This window comes from Stenella coeruleoalba (genome assembly GCF_951394435.1).
Source record: "Stenella coeruleoalba genome assembly, chromosome: 8".
Classification (NCBI taxonomy): Eukaryota; Metazoa; Chordata; class Mammalia; order Artiodactyla; family Delphinidae; genus Stenella; species Stenella coeruleoalba.
In genome coordinates, this window is record NC_137154.1 from 56,082,365 (window position 1) to 56,101,668 (window position 19,304).

A 19,304-nucleotide genomic window follows, 5' to 3' on the forward strand; every position below is an offset into this window, starting at 1 on the left:
CAAAGCCTCTGCCATCATCTCTGTTTTGCGGGCTGGCACGGCAAGGCTCGGAGAAGTAACACTCCTAAGGTCCTACTGTACAGTAAACGAGCGGCAGAGCTTGACGGCAGCCTGAGTTTGTCTGACGCCAGAGCTCAGGCCCTCCCTGCCTGTAATCCTGGGTCGCTGCCGAGCCTGTGGCTTTGCCCCTGGCCGGCCTCACAGACCAACGCGAGGGGTTGTAAGTACTACCACAGAGCACCATTTCGTGGGCACTCCTGGGTACAGGCAACACTGTTTTGCAGCCGGGCCTCTGAGTACCGCCGTGGTGGTGGGGACCTTCCCTTTGAGAGGATCCTGAAGCAGTCGGGGTCCAGCAGCCTGCGCGGCAGGCGGTTCTGATAGCGTTCACTACCCCGGGGCATCCCACAGAGCCTGGGAGTTCCTGCAGGGGAGTCCCTCAGAGTAGCCCCATTCCTGCCCCCAGACAGATGGCCTCCCGATGGGAGGTCTTGTGACACAGTGGGAGGTACACAGGCCCCGGGGTCAGCAGGGTCTGGTTCCATCATGCCCCGGGGCCTCAAGCAGGTGAGTCTGTCTCTCTGATCGTTCATAAGCCAGGAGACTCACTCTCGTTAGAAATCCAGATGATACTTCTCCTGAAGTATCACCTGGCTCATGTCACTGCCCTGCTCTCATCCCTCCAATGGCATCACAGGAATAAAACCATAGTCCTTACTGGAGCCCACAAGATCTTGTAAGATCTGACCCACTGCTACCTCTCCAACCTCATTTTCTGTGCTACACTGGCCTCCTCGCTGTTTCTCCAACAGGCTAAGCCTTCGCTGCTACTTGCCTGAATCACATGCCCCCAAATATCTGCACAGATCAGTGCCTCCCTTCTCACCCTAACTATAAAAGCTCCCGCCCTACTCTTTCTAGTCACCCACTGGCCCCCTGCACTGCTTTAGATTTCCACATAGCACTAGACATGCACACACACACGTATGTATATATGTATATGTATGTGTGCAAGCGTACGTGTGTGTGTGTCTGTGTGTGTGTGTCTAATATGCTTATTGTGCTTTTTCCTAATGCCATTTAGTTTCATGAGGGTAGAAATCTCAGGTCGTATTCTCTGCCCGTGTGCCCAGAGTCTAGAAGAGTCCCTGACACGTGGAAGCAGGCACTCATGTGACATTTGCCGAATACTGCAGACGATGAGGTATACAAAGGTAAGCGTGCTGGCGTATCACTAGCATGCAGCTGGCGTTTAATTGAAGGTAGCGCAGGTGATGTTTTATTATTATTTCATCTATTCCCTGCATTTCACGAGGAAATTTTCAGCCTTCTTATAGTCTCTACAGCCCAGCCTGAGCAGGCCCTAACTGCCCCTGTCCGGGGGCCCCAGGGGTGAGTTCTTGCTGTCGCCCTAGGGCCTGAGGGTGGCTGCGTGGCACGCTCGCCAGAACGTGTAGGAGTCTGGCCTGCATCGCTAGGTAAGGACTATGCTCTCAGAGAGTCAAATCTATACTTAGGATGCATCAGAAACAAATAAATAGATACATTCAGGGAAAAAAGACAAAGGATAAAGATGAAAATGTTAACAGTGGGGATTTTCCACTGTCCGGATCAAGAGGGATTTTAATTTTTAATTTTGTAATTCAAAAGGAAACAGTTATTTAAAAAGAGAGAGCAGACAAGTATCTCCTCAAAGTACAGATCTATTCAAACAAGGGGAGAGACAATGCAAGAGAACAAAGGGTTTCTAGAGTGATAGAGTGCATACGAAAGAGCGTCCACACCCATGCTAACTTGGATGTTAATCATTTAGATCATTTGGGAGTTTGGGGTGACATGAGCACTTGCTGAAATGCTGCCTATTCAGATGCTATTATTGCCTTGAAATAGTAAGCCTCATTCTGTACTTTCAAAACTGAGTTCTGGGTCAAATTATTAGGTCTCATTTGACTGCTGAGAAAACCAAGACCCAGAGAGACACGGGTCCTGCTCCCATCCACACGGCAAGTCAGTGGCAGAGCTGGAACGAAAACCTGGGTGTCCAGACTCCCAGTTCAAGGCTCCCTGCTAAATTTCCTGTCTATCTCGGCCCCCAACACTCTGGGTTTCTGGTTCTTCTGAAACACAGAAGTGATGAGGATTTCCTGATGGGGAACCTGCGCTGCTGAGCCCTCCTTGGGTCACAGTCCTGCAGGGTCTCCAGCCACTGCTGCTGGGAGCTCAGGTATGGCCACTGGATTCATCTGACCTCACGTTGGTGGGTGTTGTTAACTCACTTTACAGATATGGAAACTGAGGCCCAGATCAGTTAAGTGACAGCCTAAGATCACACGGCAGTGGAAAGCTAGAGATGGGACTCAAACTCAGATCTCTCCCGCCTCACAGCCCCAAGCTGCCTGTGAGGAAAGAGTTGCCGCTGGCTTGGAGAAGGAACTGCAGTGTAGTGCTAGACTGCTCTTAAAGCTCTTCTTAGAGAGGGGAGGGGGCTGGCTCCCCTCTAAGCCTGAGGGGGGGCCCTGGGCCAGTCCCTGAGCTGCAGGGTTCCATCTCTCTGACCCAGGGCCAGTTGAGCTTGCCTCCCAAGCACAAAATGCATGGCTTTGGGGAAGGAAGTGGCTGGGAAGCTGCAGTGGCCAGTAGTTCTTCCGGGACTGCCCTGTTCAGCAGCCCAGCTTCTCACCATGAGCCCACTGTCCTGGACCATGTTTCCACCCCCTAAGCCCTGGGACAGCCACCCGGTAGAGCAGGACAGGCAGGGATCACACCCCACACTCTGCAGACCCCCACCCGTGCCAAGGTGTGCGGGGTGTTAAGAGACTTGGCCAAGACCACACTTAGAGTTAGTTACGGAGCTGGCATGTGAACAAATGAACAAAGACACAAAAATGAAGCAGGTCTTCCCTGACAATCTCATGACGTCAGTCTCGATTTGCAAGATGTTGGCAGCTTCTACCACCCCCAGCCCCCATGCCCACGGGGAAAAGTGCAATCTCCTGTTCATGGAACTCAAGGTCCTCCACCAGGGACCCCCATTTACTGTCATCTCCACTGGGAAGCCCCTGCAGCTCCCACTTCACCAAACTCTTGACTCTCGCTCCAAAAGGCCAAGCTCCCTCCTGGCCTTTGCACAACTGCCCCTCAGCTCAGAATTCCTCTCTCCCTGCAGATTCTACTAATGCATGCCCCAAGAGGCTACCTTTAATAATCAGGAAGGCAGTGCTGGACAGCGGTTAGGGGCAGAAGCTCCAGAGTCAGCCGGCCTGGGCACGGCTCCTGGCCCTGCCATTTGCTGACTGTGGCTCCTTAGGCAAGTGACTTAAGCTTTCTGTTCTTCAGATTCTTCACCTCTAAAGCGAGGAGGAGAATAAGACTACCTTTCTGTGCAGAAGAGTTAAGATAGCAGTCCTGACTGCTGTCCTTCGAAAGGCCTGCTTATAAGGTTGGCCCTTAGCTGGTGTCTGGGAGCTCAGGGTTCTCACCATCAACTGATAAGAGGGGCTGACTCACTGAGTTTTATTTGTACAAACAATATGGTTTATGCTGAACACCTGCTTTCCTTCTGGGAGTCTGGATTTGGGGTACTTGCCAGGCAGGTGATGTCCGTGTGACCAGCCCCCAGTAAAACCCCTGGGCCCTGAGTCTCTAATGAGCTTCCTTGGTTGGGAGCTCATCAGAGCACCCAGTAAGGGCTCTCTGAGTGTTTGTTATGATTGTTATTTGAGGCTTCCAAGCCGAGGGAGCCATACCCTCTCCTCTCCTCTCACAGCATCATCCAGACAGCCCTGTATCCATTCATTCATCTATGGGTCTGCCTCCCTCCCTAGACCTCCAGCTTCTTATGTGGCAGTGACTGTATCTTATGCATGTCTGTGACGGAATCACCAATGACAGGGACGACTGTCCTTCCCAGTTCCCTGCGATGCTCAGGGGCTGGCCTGGCGCACCAGCAGACACCGTGTGCCATTCTGGGAAGCGCATCAGGGCTAGAGACCACGGGATAGTCTCCAATCCCTGAGGGTGGGCAGAGCTGTTCCCCAAATTGAGTATGACCACAAAGTGGCCCCCAGGCTCCCAAACCAGGCCTGAGATCACATGCGTTAGAGCTGAGGTCTGGCAGCCTTCTGCTCCAGCTTCCCCTTCATCCAACAGGAGCCCAATGGTTTATTAATCAGGCAGTCCCTGTGGAATCAATTACGCATCTGATGCTGCAGAGTGTGAAAGAAGTGGATCAGGTTTTAGGGGACCCTGAACACATGGCTCCCACCAGAATGGACCACAGATGCACCTGCAGGGCTTAAAGCAATATCACACCCCAGCTCTGGGGAGCACAGGTAGACTCGATCTCCTCCTTGGGGGACTCAGTAATCCTGGGGGAGTGTCAGAGGCACAGCGGGGGCAGAGAAAGGAGTGGGTTAACCAGGCCCTCTCTCTCCTTCGTCCTTCTGCTAGCCTTCCTTTTCCTGCCAGCATGCAACTGAATTCCCCCCTGGTCATTCTACCAGCTGTTATGGTATTTGCTCAGCTATTTATTTTAGACTCTCAACAGAAACTCAGTGTGGCAATTAGGGAAGGGTCTGTGGCTGTTTCTCTGGCATCAGGAGGCCCCCTGTTCTGGTGGCGCTTGGCAAAGCTGTTTAGGACAACGGTCTCAAACAGGCCCTGCTCTCTGGGGCTTCTAGGGCTCTGCTCAGGCTGTGCCTCTCCAGGCCCTCCTTTCCTTCCTGCCTCTCCCTGGGGAAACCTGCTTTTCGACACAGTCACGCAGCACCAGGTCCGTTGGGAAGTCTTCTCTGTGCCCCACTCAAGTCTCAGGTGAGTATATGTATCCATTCATTTGTTCCATCATTCATTCACTCATTCATTTCACCTGTGTGTTAGTATCTGTCAAGCCCCCAGCAGGTGGCAAGGCTGTGTTGTGTGCTGGGGATCCCGAGGCAATTAGAACACATCTCCTGTGCTTATCTCTATCCTACTGCAAGAGTCTATTCTCTTCAATGTCTCAGGCACACAGTAGGCACTGCGTGAATATTTACTGGACAACAAGTACTACATGATAAGCAGTTGAGCACGAACGGTGTGCTAAGACATGTGCGGCGTTATTTTATGTAATCGCTCCAACAACCTTAGGAGGCAGTTTGGTAGATTCAAGGTGGATGAAAATTCTTGGCACCTCTCCCTTTGAGAAGTGGGGTCTACTGTCCCTCCCTTGAAGCTGGCTGGCCTGTGACTGCTTTGACCAACAGAATATGGCAAAAGTGACACCGTGCCAGTTCCAGGCCAAGCCGTTTAGGAGGATCAACGGCTTCTTGTCTCAGTGCAGTGGAGCCTTGAGCTGCTGAGGACAAAGTACAGTTCCCTGCAGGGAAGGCCATGTGGAGAGACCCTGAGACCACATCAGAAGGAGAGGGGCCCTACCGAGCCCAGCTTTCCAGCTGTCTCCCCCAAGGTGTCAGGCACGTGAGTGAAGCCATCTTGGATCCTTCAGACCAGACCAGCCAAGAGCCAAATACCACTGATTGACCCCAGTCTATCCCACGTGGAGCAGAAGACCAGCCCAGCTGAGCTCTTCCTGAACTGCTGATTCACACTATGAAGTACAATCAACTGGTGTTTTTTAAACCACTAAGTTTTGGGTAGTTTGTTATGTGGCAACAGATCATCAGAACAGGAATTTGCTAATATTTTCTCCCTTTTAGAGACGAAGACTTATAAGATCTAGGTCCACAGCTAGTGAGCACTGGGGTGGGGGTGGGGGGTCTGAGCATAGGGTGTGTCTGACCCTGTAATCTGTGCTTTGAACAACTCGCTACAGTGAGTGGACCATCACTGATGCCCTCAGAACATCAGGGCCAAACTCACTTCTTCCAAGCAGACAAGAGATAGAACCTGTGATTTCCTCTCAATTCTTCTAGTGAGTAGGAGCTTCATAAATATTTTTGAATGACTTTTTTCTTCACAGGGTTGGTATGGGGAGCAGATATACATGGCAAAAATGGAAACGGCTTTTATAGCATGTATTTTAATGCCGGGCACTGTGCTGTGTGTTTCTCATACATTTCATTTACTCCCAACCCAACAGGCACGAATTCTTAACCCAATTTACAGATGGCGACATCAAGGTTTAGAGACGTTAAGGAGGCTGTCCAGCTAGTAAGCACTACAGCCAAGGTAGGAATCCACAATCACCTGATCTAAAGCCCACATCCTTCCCACCTCACCAAGCTGATCACAATTACTTTTGATTCTATCTGCCAGACTTGACACTGATCCCTCTTAAACTATACCTTGTTAGTTTTGTGCTGTCAACCAGTTGGTATGAAGATCTAGAATTCTGATTGTGTTATCCACTGTATCAGGCACCTCTCCCAGTTTCAGGCTTTTTTTTTTTTTTTTTTTTGCGGTACGCGGGCCTCTCACTGTTGTGGCCTCTCCCGTTGTGGAGCACAGGCTCCGGACACACAGGCTCAGCGGCCATGGCTCACGGGCCCAGCCGCTCTGCGGCATGTGGGATCTTCCCGGACCTGCATGGGCAGGTGGACTCTCAACCACTGCGCCACCAGGGAAGCCCAGTTTTAGGCTATCTTTAGATGCACAGAACTCTGAGGTCACAGCAGAAACCTTCCTCAAACATTTCATCTGGGTCTTCAAGGACTTTGCTAGACCAAGAAGTGAGGAGGAAGGTGACTCTGGCAGAGAGTTGTGCAAAGAGTATGTGCAAAGGCACAGGGGCATGAAAGGCCTGGGGATTTGATGGAATACTGATAAATACACATATATGTACACTCACATATACACACATATACTGAATATTACATTTACATAATCATGTCATATATGTGAATGGATTTAGAAAAGCAAGAAAATGTTATATAAACATGAGTATACACCAACATGTTAACAATGATTACCATTTGGTGGTAGATATGGGTGACTTTCTTTTCTTGCTTATTTCCATTTCCTAACTGCTCTACAGAACATGAGTTGAATGATAAAGTATAAGAAAAAAGAAAACAAAGTTCCATGTGGTTTGAGCAATGGATGTGGGAGAAGAGAGGGTCAGATAGGCATGTGGGCACTGGCTAACGAGGCAGGAGACTTAAGCTGGGACCACATTCACGTCTCAAACTAACCATCAGGAGAATGTCCCTGCTGCTGATCCTTTATCTTCCTTTCCCTTGAAAAACCTGGAGAACCACCTACTTTTTTTTTTTTTTCCCAAGCCCCAGAATACCCTTTCTAGCAGCAGGGGAAGAAGAAAACAGGACATAGAAAAAGCACAATGGCCGATAACAAGGAAAGGCAGCTGCAGCTCCTTGGCTCAGAATCTCGGGAGACCGGGAGGCCGCAGAGGGGTCGCTCCGCCCTGGAACGAGAACCACCTACTTTGATCCTATGTGAGAAAAACAAACGTCTAAGCAGAGGGAGTAGCTGCCACGCTCCATGCAGGGAATCAGAACCATCGATTACTTGCTGGCTTCTTTCAACCAACCATGTGCTGTCATTCAACAAGCACTTTGGAAATAATGGAGATCTAATTAAGCTACTCTGGGTAGGAAGACATACAATTATCTGACTGTGTCCGTGAAGAGAGCCAAGGAGGCGCGCAGGGAAAAGTCACACATGATCTTGAAGACTGTCAACAGAGACATATTAATTAAGAGACCGGGGGCAGGTTGGGCCACATCTGTGAGAAATTTGCGTTTGGAAAAATGATTCTACAGGAGTAAAATGGCACAAAAGGATGTTGATTTTCTCTCACTGGACCCACTAGCTCATTGTGGGAATATCACCGTCATGTGCCAGGCAGAGTCAGATGGGTACGCCTTCCACGTATAGATTAATTTCACTTCCTCAAATGTGGTATGACTTTTGTCCTCTTCCCAGATAAGGAACAGGAGTTTGAGAAGATCTTTGTTTCCCACTACTTTGAGAACTACTTTCTCTTTGAGAAAGAGCTTCCAAATGTCCAGCCTGGGACACTTCATCCTCAGTTTAGAGAAAATAGGAAAAGGCTATGTCCCCCAAAGCCAAGAGCACTTATCTCAGAGTGGTAGGATTATGGGTACATCTACCTTTCGTCTTCATATCTTTCTGCGTTTTCTCCAGTGGGTTTGTATGGTTTTTATAACCTTAAAAAAATCCCTTCTGTTTGGGAAAAACAGTGGCTTAGCAAAGGGAAGGAAGAAGGCTATGAACAGAGGGGGACTGAAATCCCTGAGCTGAAAGAAGCATTCGAGGAGGCTGGAAGAAGGGAGAGGCAGAGGGATCCAGGCCAGGAGGATACGGTTGGTGGTGTAGGGAGACGGCACTGCATCCGGAAGCTGGGTCACCTGGGTTCAAATCTCAGCCGTGCACGGACTGCCTAGCCTTTTTGAGTGTCAGCTTCCAAGTCTCTTAAGTGGGATCACAATAGTAATACCTATTCCCTAAAGTTGTGAGGATTCTATCATATCCCACATATGAAAGCCCTTGTAACTAAAACTCAGATGTATCAATGTTAGGGGTTATTAGGGCCTTGGGTATAGAGGGGCTAGGCCAGAAGGAGAGGAGGAGAGGAGGTGAGGGGCGATGGCAGCCACCGAGCACCCACCGCAGGCCAGGCAAGTCCACGCCAGGCGGAGGGTGACCAAGTCGCGCTAGGGAAAAGCAGAGGTGTGGGCCCAAATCAAACGCTGGGAGCCTGCTCTCTGCCACGTGACAGCCCTGCTCACACACATCAGCTCTCATCTACTGTTACAACAGCCTTCTCCAGTGAGCAGCATCCCCGTGGGGTATTAAAGTGAGGCACAAAGGGGGTCAGCAAGTTGAGCAAGGTCATACCTTCAGTAAGCAGCAGGTTCGCCCTGAACTTCAGGGCTGCTTGATTCCCAAGCCCCAGCTCTCTCTCCCCTACATCATCCCACCGCCCTCCTCGTATCCCTACGCTGCGGCCCAGACCCCAGCCGCCCGGGCCAGGCACACAGCGGGGCCCCTCCAGAGCCCGAGGGTCTCAGCCCGGCCATCCCGCACCCCGCGGCCGCCCCGCACCCCGCACCTGGTCTCCAGCGGGATGTTGCTGTTGAGTAGCCAGTTGTCCTGGGCGTGGGCCGGCTCCTGCGCGCTCCCGGACGCGGGCTCTCCGGAGAGCGAGTGATCCGTGGGGGCCGGGCTTGGGTTGCTCCTCGGAGTGAAGTTGCCCCGGTTCAGGGAGCTAACGGAGGCCGCGTGGTGCTGGTTAGGGGTGTGGGCGTGCGAGAGCGGCAGCGGCGGTGTCCGGAGCCGAGGGTGGTTCTGCAGGCCACCCGGGGGATCTAGGGCACAAACACACGCAGTCAGCGCGGCGGGGACGACCCCACGGGGACCACCCCACGGGGACCGCGCGGCAGCAGCCGGGCCAGCCGCAGGCACTGGCAAACCGGACACAGTCAGGCGGTCAATACACAGGTACCCGACAGGCACTTATTGAGCACCTGCTCTTCTAGCTGCTGAGATACATCAAGGAGAAAAGCAGACAAAACTCCTGTCCCCACTGAGCTGACATTTTCGTACGAGAGATAATAAGATTAAAAAAAAAAAACAAAAACACTAGCCTCCCATGTCATCAGCTTCCTGCTGTTTCTTTGGTACATTTAGGGTATGGCTACAATCAGTAACTTCAACATCACCTGGGAATTGTTTCGAAATGAAAATTCTTGGGCCCTGCCCCAGAGTTACTGAGCCATGAATCTTGGGTGGGGTCCATTAATCTGATTCCACAAACGCTCCAGGTGATTCAGACGTGTGCTAAAATGTGAGCATCACCAATTACACACAATGGTACACAGCAAGTGAAAAATGCAAGATAAGTTAATACACAGTGTACCGAGATGGTGATAAATCTGAGAACACGTAAAGCCAGGAAGGGCGCTGTGGCCTGTGTACTTGGAGGCAGTGGTGAAACTTTAGGTCACACAGACAGTGATGGCCTCAGGTGACTTTTGACTAAAGGGAATGAGTCTGGGGGGGATTAAAAACCACCACTAACATCTCTTGAGCCCTTACTATGTGCCAGGCACTATTCCGAGCCCTCTACCTGTTTTAATTCAGCTCATCCTCACGACCCGCTACAAAGCACGTACTGTCTGTAGCTCCATTTTACAGGTGAGAGAATTAAGAGACAAATTTTATTTATATCTATTAAATATATTTATATGCACGACACCTTCTTTATCCATTCCTCTGCTGATGGACATTTAGGCTGCTTCCATGTCTTGGCTATTGTAAGTACTGCTGCAATGAACACTGGGGTGCATGTATCTTTTCTAATTATGGTTTTCTATGGATATATGCCCAGGAGTGGAATTGCTGGATCATATGGTAGTTCTATACTTAGTTGTTTAAGGAACCTCCATACTGTTCTCCATAATGGTTGTACCAACTTACATTTGAGATTGACACATACACACTACTATATATAAAATAGATAACTAATAAGGACCTACTGTATAGCACAGGGAACTCTACTCAGTACTCTGTAATGACCTATATGGGAAAAGAATCTAAAACAGAGTGGATATATGTATATGTATAACTGATTCACTTTGCTGTATACCTGAAACTAACACAACATTGTAAATCAACTATACGCCAATAAAAATTTAAAAAAGAAGAAAAAGAAAAAAAAGGCCTAAGACTAAGACCACCATGCACATGTCACGTTACCTCTTTGAGCCTCAGTTTTATCATCTGTAAAATGGGGGAAAGAGTTTATTAAGGGAACCTCAGAGCTACAGTGATATCAAATGAGGCAATCAATGGGAAGGAAACATTTCTCAAGTTCACAGTTTACAAAGTATTCCACGTCACTTGTTCCTCTCGAGAACCCTGTATTTCACAGAGAGGACTGAGAGTCAGTGAATATGGGATCCAAACCAAGACAGGTATGATATTCCAAAGGCTGTGCTCTTCCTTGGCTCAGCAGACAGCCTTCTGGAAACCATCAAGCACAATCAAGTGTGAGGCACTATCAGTGTTACGGCTACATTTAGTGGAAGATGCGTCGCTCTCTGCTTTTTATGTAACCCAGTCTTTTATGCCAACGAGTTATAAAGCAAATCTGGTGGGAGTGGGGCTGGGTAGCAATAGAAGGGAAAAAGAAACAGAAACCCATGTGAGCAAATCACTTCCTTCCTACGAACCATTTTCAGGATAAAGGCCACATGGGATCTACCAAGCCCTTTAGAATTTGATCCACGTCTGGCTTTCCAGCCTCATCTCTCATCAGCTCCCTCCCTGTACACTCCATACCTTTCTCTCAGAGGCCAAGAGATCTGCTGGGCCACAGAGTGGCTAACATTGCCACTCCAATGAAGATGGTCTCCAGGAAGGCCACAGAATATGAATGGTACCCTCTGAAGATGTACCATGCTGTGGTCCTGGACCAGAAGATCTGCCAACAGAGATGCCCCTTGATGGGAAGGGAGAGAACCTGGGAGCCAGTAGAACAGGCAGAGAACAGACACCCTTGGACCAGGGAGAAAGCGAGAATATGCAGGGTCATTTGTTTGGTCCACCTGTCCTCAGGCAGCATTTTAATAGAGACATGTGGAGCCTGGAAAAGAAGCCAGCAGCAGAAGCGGCCTCCTGGGTTGGTTGAGGGTCCCTCCCTACCCCTGGCCTTTCAGTCCAGGGCATTACTGTCCAGTGGTTATCAGGAGGCCGGCAGAGAAGGGTGACCTAGTCCTTGCCCCTGGCCCATCGCTAGGAGTCAACCTTCCCATGGCATTTTACCTAATTGATATTAACAGTTGCTGCCATGTATTTGAGCACATACTAAGTGTGCTTTCACAGCCTGAACCTTTCTAATGCTCACAGCAGCTCCTAGAGGGCGGCATGATTTATCATTCCCATTTTACAGACGAGGAAGGTGAGGCTTACAAAACTAGTGAGTGGTCCTTACTAACCCACAGCCTGAATTCTGTCTACCAAACCATGGTGCCTTTGCATAAAACACAGATACCTGCTTGACCGTCTCAGTCCATGGCCAAAGGCAAGAAAAAGACCCTCAGTGAAGAGAGCAAGCATCTGAGGTCTGGGTCAGGGCAGGCTGACCTGCAAGCCTACAGACACTAGCTTTGTGACTAAGTAGGATGCCCGCCTCTGGCTTGATAGCACTGCCAAGAGTCCTGAAATGATGAGATTTTAAGTATAAGCGTCTAAAAGGAAATTCTCCTACAGGGATAAGGAATGTCCTGGTCCAAATCCGTTCTATTTTTTGAAGCTCAGCTCAATTGCCACCCCTTCCAGAAAGCCTTCCTTGATCTACCCTCCTCCAAAGTTCGCTTTTCCTCCACTGAACGCTAACACAGCAGGTAACCTAGACGGCTCACCTTTTCTGTCTCCCCCAGAGCATGCATACTTATGTCCCCACCTTGCCTCCTCTAGTAGGTATAAAAATCCCTGCTCCCTCTGTGCTGTTGATCACAGGTCCTAGATGAAGCAGATGCTCAATGTAGGTTTCTTGAGCAAGTGGCTCTTGTGAGTGGTCTGGGCAATCTGTCCAGAAGGGTAAGGCTGGTGGGGAGGATTTCTGTATGCCCAAAATGACAGCAGGCCACCTGGGCTCTCTAGGCCAGGGGTCCATACAGCCCTTTACTTACTTGCCTGGAACCAGAGTCCCAGATGCTTCAGCTGGGCTCTCTCTTTCCCTTCCATTCTGAGAACAGTAGGAAAGGGGATTCTGATGTCTCCCAGGTTTCCCAGGGAAAGGCTCTGTGTTTGGGGGCTCAGCAATGGGAGTGCACTCATAACCCTAAAAAAGACATGGCCTTCCCAAGGAGCAAATGTTTTCTCTGGTCTGAACGGAGACTCCTTTCTGCTCCTATGGCCAGGAGGGAAGACAGAGAGGAGAGGCCTTTTTTTCTCCCCTTATCCTCCCCAATCTATACTCTCATCTTTAGAGGGAGTTCAGAACCAATTCACTCATTCAGCATGTACTGAATCCCCTTTCTGTGCCAGGACCTGTAAGCTGGGTGCTGGGAATACAATGGTGAATGAGACAGTGATGGCCTAAGAGAGAGAAGAACTCTCTTGCGGTGCCTACTCACTGGCTGGGTGGCCTCCAGTAATTCACATCACCTTCCTGGTCCTTGGTCTGTGCACCTGTGAAGGGTGCACACATTCCTGCGTCACCACTTTCTGGAGGATATCCTTTGCTCAAGTGCCAAATACAGAGTGAGCCCCTACTGTGCCCTGAGGGGAAGGGCCCCAGCGCCATTCACCCCAAATCACCGGTAAATATTTATGGAATGTGGGGGGCAGAGAAGGGAGAACAAATCAGGTAGGTGGACCTCTTGTCTGCACAAGCAATGGCTTCTCTTCTGCTACCTGGGAGTAAGCACTGGTATATTTGCAAAGCTGTGGTGTAATTCTAATTTATACCCTCTTTTCGCAGATACAGCCACTAAGTATCTCTCTGAATCAAGCCCAGGTATGAGTCATTTTTACTGTTACATTGCACACCTCTGTCAGTAAAGGCCACTTGCTTATCTGAGTTTTGCAAGCCCGGTTTTCCAGGAAGGTTTTTTGCTTCCTACCAGTTCTCACGTATATTTACAGTTGCTGGTTCCCTCCAACACCTCAGACGTTTTTCATTTTATATGCACAAAAATCCTGAATACCAAATGCCTCTGGGTTGCATCTCCCTGAACTGGGATCATAGTGAGGCTTCTTCAGTGGGCTGGGCAGAGCAGTAGGTGATAGAAGGAGACTAGGCTTTGATGTCAGACAGCCCTGGGTTTAAGGTTTGGCTTTGCCACTTATAAGCTGTGTGACCTTGATCAAGATACTTAACTTCTCTGGAGCTTCAGTTTTCTTATCATTAAATGGAGATAACGCCCATCTTACAGAGCCATTATGAGAAGTAAGTGAGATCATATATATATATATATATATATATATAAGGTTCTTAGCATAGTGCCTGAAACACAGTAATGCAAAAAAAAAAAAAAGTAACTATTAATTCCACGGTTATGGTAAAGCCATGCTGAATGGATAAGGCATAAAGTGCTGAACTGTCACCGTGACGATTACTCTACAGCATTTCCAATAGGGGCGCCAAAGCAAAAAACCTGGAGAGAGAAAGAGTAGGAACACGCCGGGCAGAAACGTGGTCCTCTTCTTTTACAGGTGAATCCCACTCTGGACAACCCCATTGGCTTTCAGGAGCCCTGGTCTCGGGAAGGTGCTTGTAGCTCGACGTGCAGATCAGAAGCAGTGAGAATGGCTGCAGCCTGCCACGCAGCACTAAACCGGACACACGGGGTCTCCATGTCCTCAAAGAGTAGGGCCCCTTTCCGCGTTAGGTAAGCATCTCAGAGCAAACCAGGGTGCTGCTCTGTCCTGGGTTCACGGTGTACCCTAAGGAGAGGGCCCCTGAGGTTGTTCAATCAATCAGCAATAGAACAGCCCTGTGTTGTGTGCAGGGACTTGGGGAGTTTTAAGGATGAGCCCCGGCCTTGACAAATAGCTGGTGTTTGGGGGACAGATGTAAAAGGAGTACCAGAGCGGAGCTCAGGAGCCTCCCAGACCTAAGTTCAACCTTGGCTCTGTCTCTGACAAGCTACATGATTTGAGGCGAGACACTCAAGTTCTCTGAGCTTCTAATTCCTCACCTATAAAATAAGTATACAGTAGTAATGTAATAAAAGGAAGGGCTATCATCAAATGAATAAACAGATCTAGAGATGAAAGAAATATGGTCTCTGACTTTGAGCTGCTCACAATTTAGTAAAAATAAGACACACCAATAGATACTACACAAGATAGTAATTATGATGAGATGATAATAGTTAACATTTATTGAGTACTCTCTATGTGACTGGTTCCGAATGGTTTATTTATTTAATCCTTATAACACCCCTATAAAGAAGGTACTAGTTATTATTACTCCCCAATTTATAGATGAGGAAACTAATGTACAGAAAGGCTAGGAACTTTGCCCAAGATTCCTAAACCACTGAGAGATGGAGCCAGAACCTGAACTCAAGCATCTGGCCCCCGAGCCCACACTCTTAACCACCCTGCTTTACGTACACGGAGGGAGTGGACGCGGGGAAAGTGCCCACACTGATGCCCATCACACGGCGAGCGGTCCACAAGCGCTGGCTCCCAGAATCCTCGTTGGCCTTACACTGCAGCCCCGCTGGAGCTCAACGGAGCACAGTGAGGGCTGCCAGCTTGACTGTCAGGCTCGGGGCAGGGTTTATGGCAAGCGACATGTGCCCTGTGTCTAAAGGCTATTCTAGGCATTGGATGAGGCATGTGTGGGGGTCCAGAGTCGACAGAGAGAGAGAAGAAGAGAGTGAACGTGAGGCCGGCTTGGGCATTTCTCTAACTACTGTGGGATGGCTGTGAGGGGCAGTGGCAGGAGGCCAGGTGGAGACACTGGGAGCAGGTCTGGGTGGTGGTCGCCTGGAGATGCCAAACAAAAGAACTTGGCCTTTATCGGGAGGGTGGGAGGGCGCTCCGATGGGCTCTGAGGCGGGAGGGCCATGATCACACCAGTGTTTGAGGCAGATTCCTGGCGGCCATGTGGAGAATGAACCAGGTGGGGGCAGGCTGCAGGCAGGACCCAGACTGCCTGTGGGACGCTTGACTGCTAGCGAGACTCCAGTGGAGCGCGTCGTTACCCTTTTATAAGAGCACATTCATGAGAAAAAGACATAAACTTCCAGAGCTTTGGCTCGGGCAAAGAATCTGAACGTGTCAACAGCTCTGCGATCTAGGCCGGCACTGGCTCTGAGAAAGGGTGCCAGGCTGGGCGTCCACCTCCAACCCCGTGAAACGGCCGCCAGGCGCCGAAAGGTCTCCTGGCCGCAGAGTTAACGACGACCAAGCGTGCGCTGCAGTCATTAATCGGGCCCTAAAGATTGTCAGATATGAAGGATGATGGTATTTAATTATCATAAAACACAAATACTCCAGCTGCCTGAGAATGCCAAGAGAAAGAGTGATTTGGCTTCCACTAAAATGCCATCGGCTACCACTAACTCGGGATGGGGCAGTAGCGGTGCTGAGAGCTCAGCTAATGAACCGTGGCCTCCTCGACCAATCTAGAGAAGCCAGAGAGCTCTCTGTCACCACAGTCGGCAGCCGGGATCTGACGGCTTGACTTCCAGCCTCCGCTCTGCCTCCTCCAAGCTATATATAATCTCGGACAATTTACTGAACCTGAGTTTTGGTTTCTTGTCAAATGTCTATGAAAGCACCTCGCACACTGGAGGGTCCTGTGTAAGAGAGAGAGCTATCAGCGTTATTCTTATTGCCTCAGAAGGAATAAGAACAGTGGCGTCCGAATGGGAACCACTGGTCTGAGCACGAGGCCAGGGGCTGCATTTGTGTGTTTTCTCTGCCCATCCGTTCTCTCCCTGAACACATGCTTTCTGTTCACTTTCACTGCTGTGCTGTTGGTTCTGTGTCATGGCCCGTGTGCAGGGCCTCTAAACAGGGAGGGCCCACAGGGGCTGGGGCAGCAGGCTGGAGCTTCCTGAGGCTACTCTCCCAGTGCTCTTGATGGGGAGTAAAAAAGGGCACCCTGAGGTCACAGTGTGGCTCTTCTGCTCCCTCGTTCACTTAGGGCAGCACTTTGAGTGAATTCAGACTGTTAAAGTGCTTGTATGTGAGAAACAGCAATGAAGGGACAATGCCTTAAACTAATGCAAAAGCCCCACTGTACGGTGCAGTGGTTTTCCAAATAGGGCCGTCTGGAAATGCGGAAGGGGCTGTTTTTCGGTTGTTCCAATGACTGGAGAGCACACCTGGTGTTTGGCAGGCAGGAGGGGGCCAGAGAAGACAGCTGCATGCCATGCACAGGAACCGGTAATCTTAAAGGTGATCCTAAAGGGTATGCCATCCAGTCAGCGGTTAGCCTAGTCCTAATTAGTCTAGGATGGGTAAATAGCTAATAATACACGATTTTATTCCCTGTTTGCTTCCACCCCCATCCCCAGTTTCACTCACTCTCTGTCACAGGAGGTGACTGCTAAGGGCTGCCATCACCTGTGTTCCCTTGACCCCTGGCTTCCAGAGAGGTTTGGCTAATCGTTAGCACAGCAGGACGCTGGAAGGAGGAAGGGGGAAGCGGTTGAGGTCACCCCCGGCCCCATCCTCTGAAGCCCTGCTTCAGGGCAGTGTCTCAGGCAGTAGCCTCATCCCACAAGGCTATAATGGGTTACGGTTAGAGTGGTCTGGGGAAACTTCTAGGAAGAGCGAGACCTTGAACTGGGTACCGAGGGAGAGACAGGGTGAAGGTATACGAAGGGAAGGGAGCAGGCATTCTTGGCAGGGAGCGGGCCCAGCAAAGGCCCACAGGCTGAGAGATGCAGGCCCCTAAGGGACACCTGGGCACTCGGAGTGGAGAGCTGTGGGGGGAGCAGAGGGAGAGGCTGGAGCCCCCCTGCAAGGACCTGGAGCCAGAGGGGCAGCTTTAAGGGTGTTCAGAGGGCTCACCCCAACTTCCAGCCTTTTAAAGCCAAATGTCAGAGTAGTCACAGGAGTGAACCAGAACGCCCAGGCTTCATTACAACGCACTCAGGATTCCTCATCCAGCAACGAATGCTCTCCTAGGGTGGGGTGTGGGTGAGGGACACCCTGCTGTCTTCACCAGACAGTTGAGGAAAGAGCAGAGTCAGGAGTCTCTGTCAGAGAGAGGTATAGTCAGCACTGCTATTTCCAGAGTCACGGTAATTTACAATCTAAGCCAAGGGCATCAAAAGCTGTCTGTTCCAAGCATGCGAGTGAACAACCTGGCAGGGCCACCATCTGAACCTGGAAGAACTCTCTCCCAGTATACTTCATTCTTGCGCTTGCCCCTAACACCTGCTAATTGCTGTGTGACCTGAGGCAAGGCACTTAAGCTATCTGAGCTCCGGTTTCCCCAACTGACAAACAGGAGGAGGAAGGGGTGGGAGTTCCTCTAATTCTAAAAGCAAGGCTGAGTCATTCTTGGCAGAAGAACCCGGGAAATCCATTAGTGAACATCTGCTTGCTAAAGACGCGCACAGCAAGTCGGCGGACTGGATCGTGCTGTGCGACTGGGCACCAAAGAGGGCAGAAAGGTGGCCTGGAAGGAAGAGAAACGTGGTCCTTCTTTCCTCCCTCCCTCTCTTCCTGCTTCCCTGCTTTCCTTCCTTTCACAAAAGTCACTCTCCATAAGCCCTGTGCTTGATACTGGAGACCCAGAGATCGATTAGTCGAAGCCCCTGCCTGTAAAATCTGAACAGACCGATCAGGAAAGGTCGGCTACAACCACAGGGGATCTTTCCTGGGTACATGGCTTTCCCCCAGCTTAAAGCTGTGTCCACCTTAGGGCAGAACTTGTCCTGGGAAAGCTTTCTGCTTGTCAATTAAGTTTTCTTTCCTTCCACTGTTACCTTCCTGCCCTTTTCAAAAATGGTCTGACCCATAAACTGTTAGGTTAAGTCCCAAATCAATAAGGAGCCTTACCTATCAATAGGAGTGTGAGTGTGTGTGTGAGTGTGTGTGTGTGTGAGTGTGTGAGTGTGTGAGTGTGTGAGAGAGAGAGTGTAGGAGGTGGAATTCAGTTCAACAGGAGGCTGCCGTGTGCTGGAGCAGATCTAATGCAGTGGGCTGCATTCATAGAGGGAAAGCACGAAGGAGGGAGGTGAGGGTCAGGCTGTGCTGATCAGCTGGAATGGGGCCAGAGAAGGGACACCTGGATTGGGGGTCATGCCAGTGCTGTAGACACTGATCCCCCCCCGCAGCCTCTGGAGCTAGTCAGTGTTTTCCCTGGCTTCCTTGGATGGTGAGGGGTTTAGAAACTGTGTTCCTATGGGGATAAACAGAGGACCAATGTTGTTAGCCTGGGGAGGAGACAGGTTAGGGAAAGGGATTAAAGAAAGAGTGTGTGGCTAGGAGTCCAGCTGAAATACACCACATGCCTATGATAAGCTTTCCCAGTCTCGTCACTTAGGCCACACAATTCATAGCTCGGAAATTAAACACCCAATTATGGGGTGCAGTAGAGAGTCCTAGACTGAAGAACTGTTCCCCGCTGTGGCATTAATGCACGCTGTGGCTTTGGAAAACTCCCTTCCCCTTCCCGGGCCTCAATCTGTCTGAAAAAGGAGGTTCCTTCATTTGATAGATGATCTCCTGAGGTTCCTTCCAGCCTTTGAGAGTCTGATTCCTCGTGGCTTCCCTTGTTCCTCTCGGGGAATTTTCTGGAAAGAAGGAGATGGGCAAAGCACTACTGCTGCCTTCAAAGAGCCAAAGGACGGAGGAAGCGGCACATCTACTCCATGGGCTTTAGGAGGAAGAATCGGGGC

General features: G+C 50.1%; 1 protein-coding gene across 1 annotated transcript in view; it reads right to left on the bottom strand.

Moving 5' to 3' along the window:
* TENM4 (teneurin transmembrane protein 4) overlaps positions 1-19,304 on the bottom strand; it is a 2,953,681-nt gene that overhangs the window by 228,963 nt on the left and 2,705,414 nt on the right. Inside the window, exon 22 of the mRNA XM_079930721.1 lies at positions 9,035-9,290. Within this exon, the coding sequence (XP_079786847.1) occupies positions 9,035-9,290 (256 nt within the window). The remainder of the gene's footprint in view (positions 1-9,034; positions 9,291-19,304) is intronic.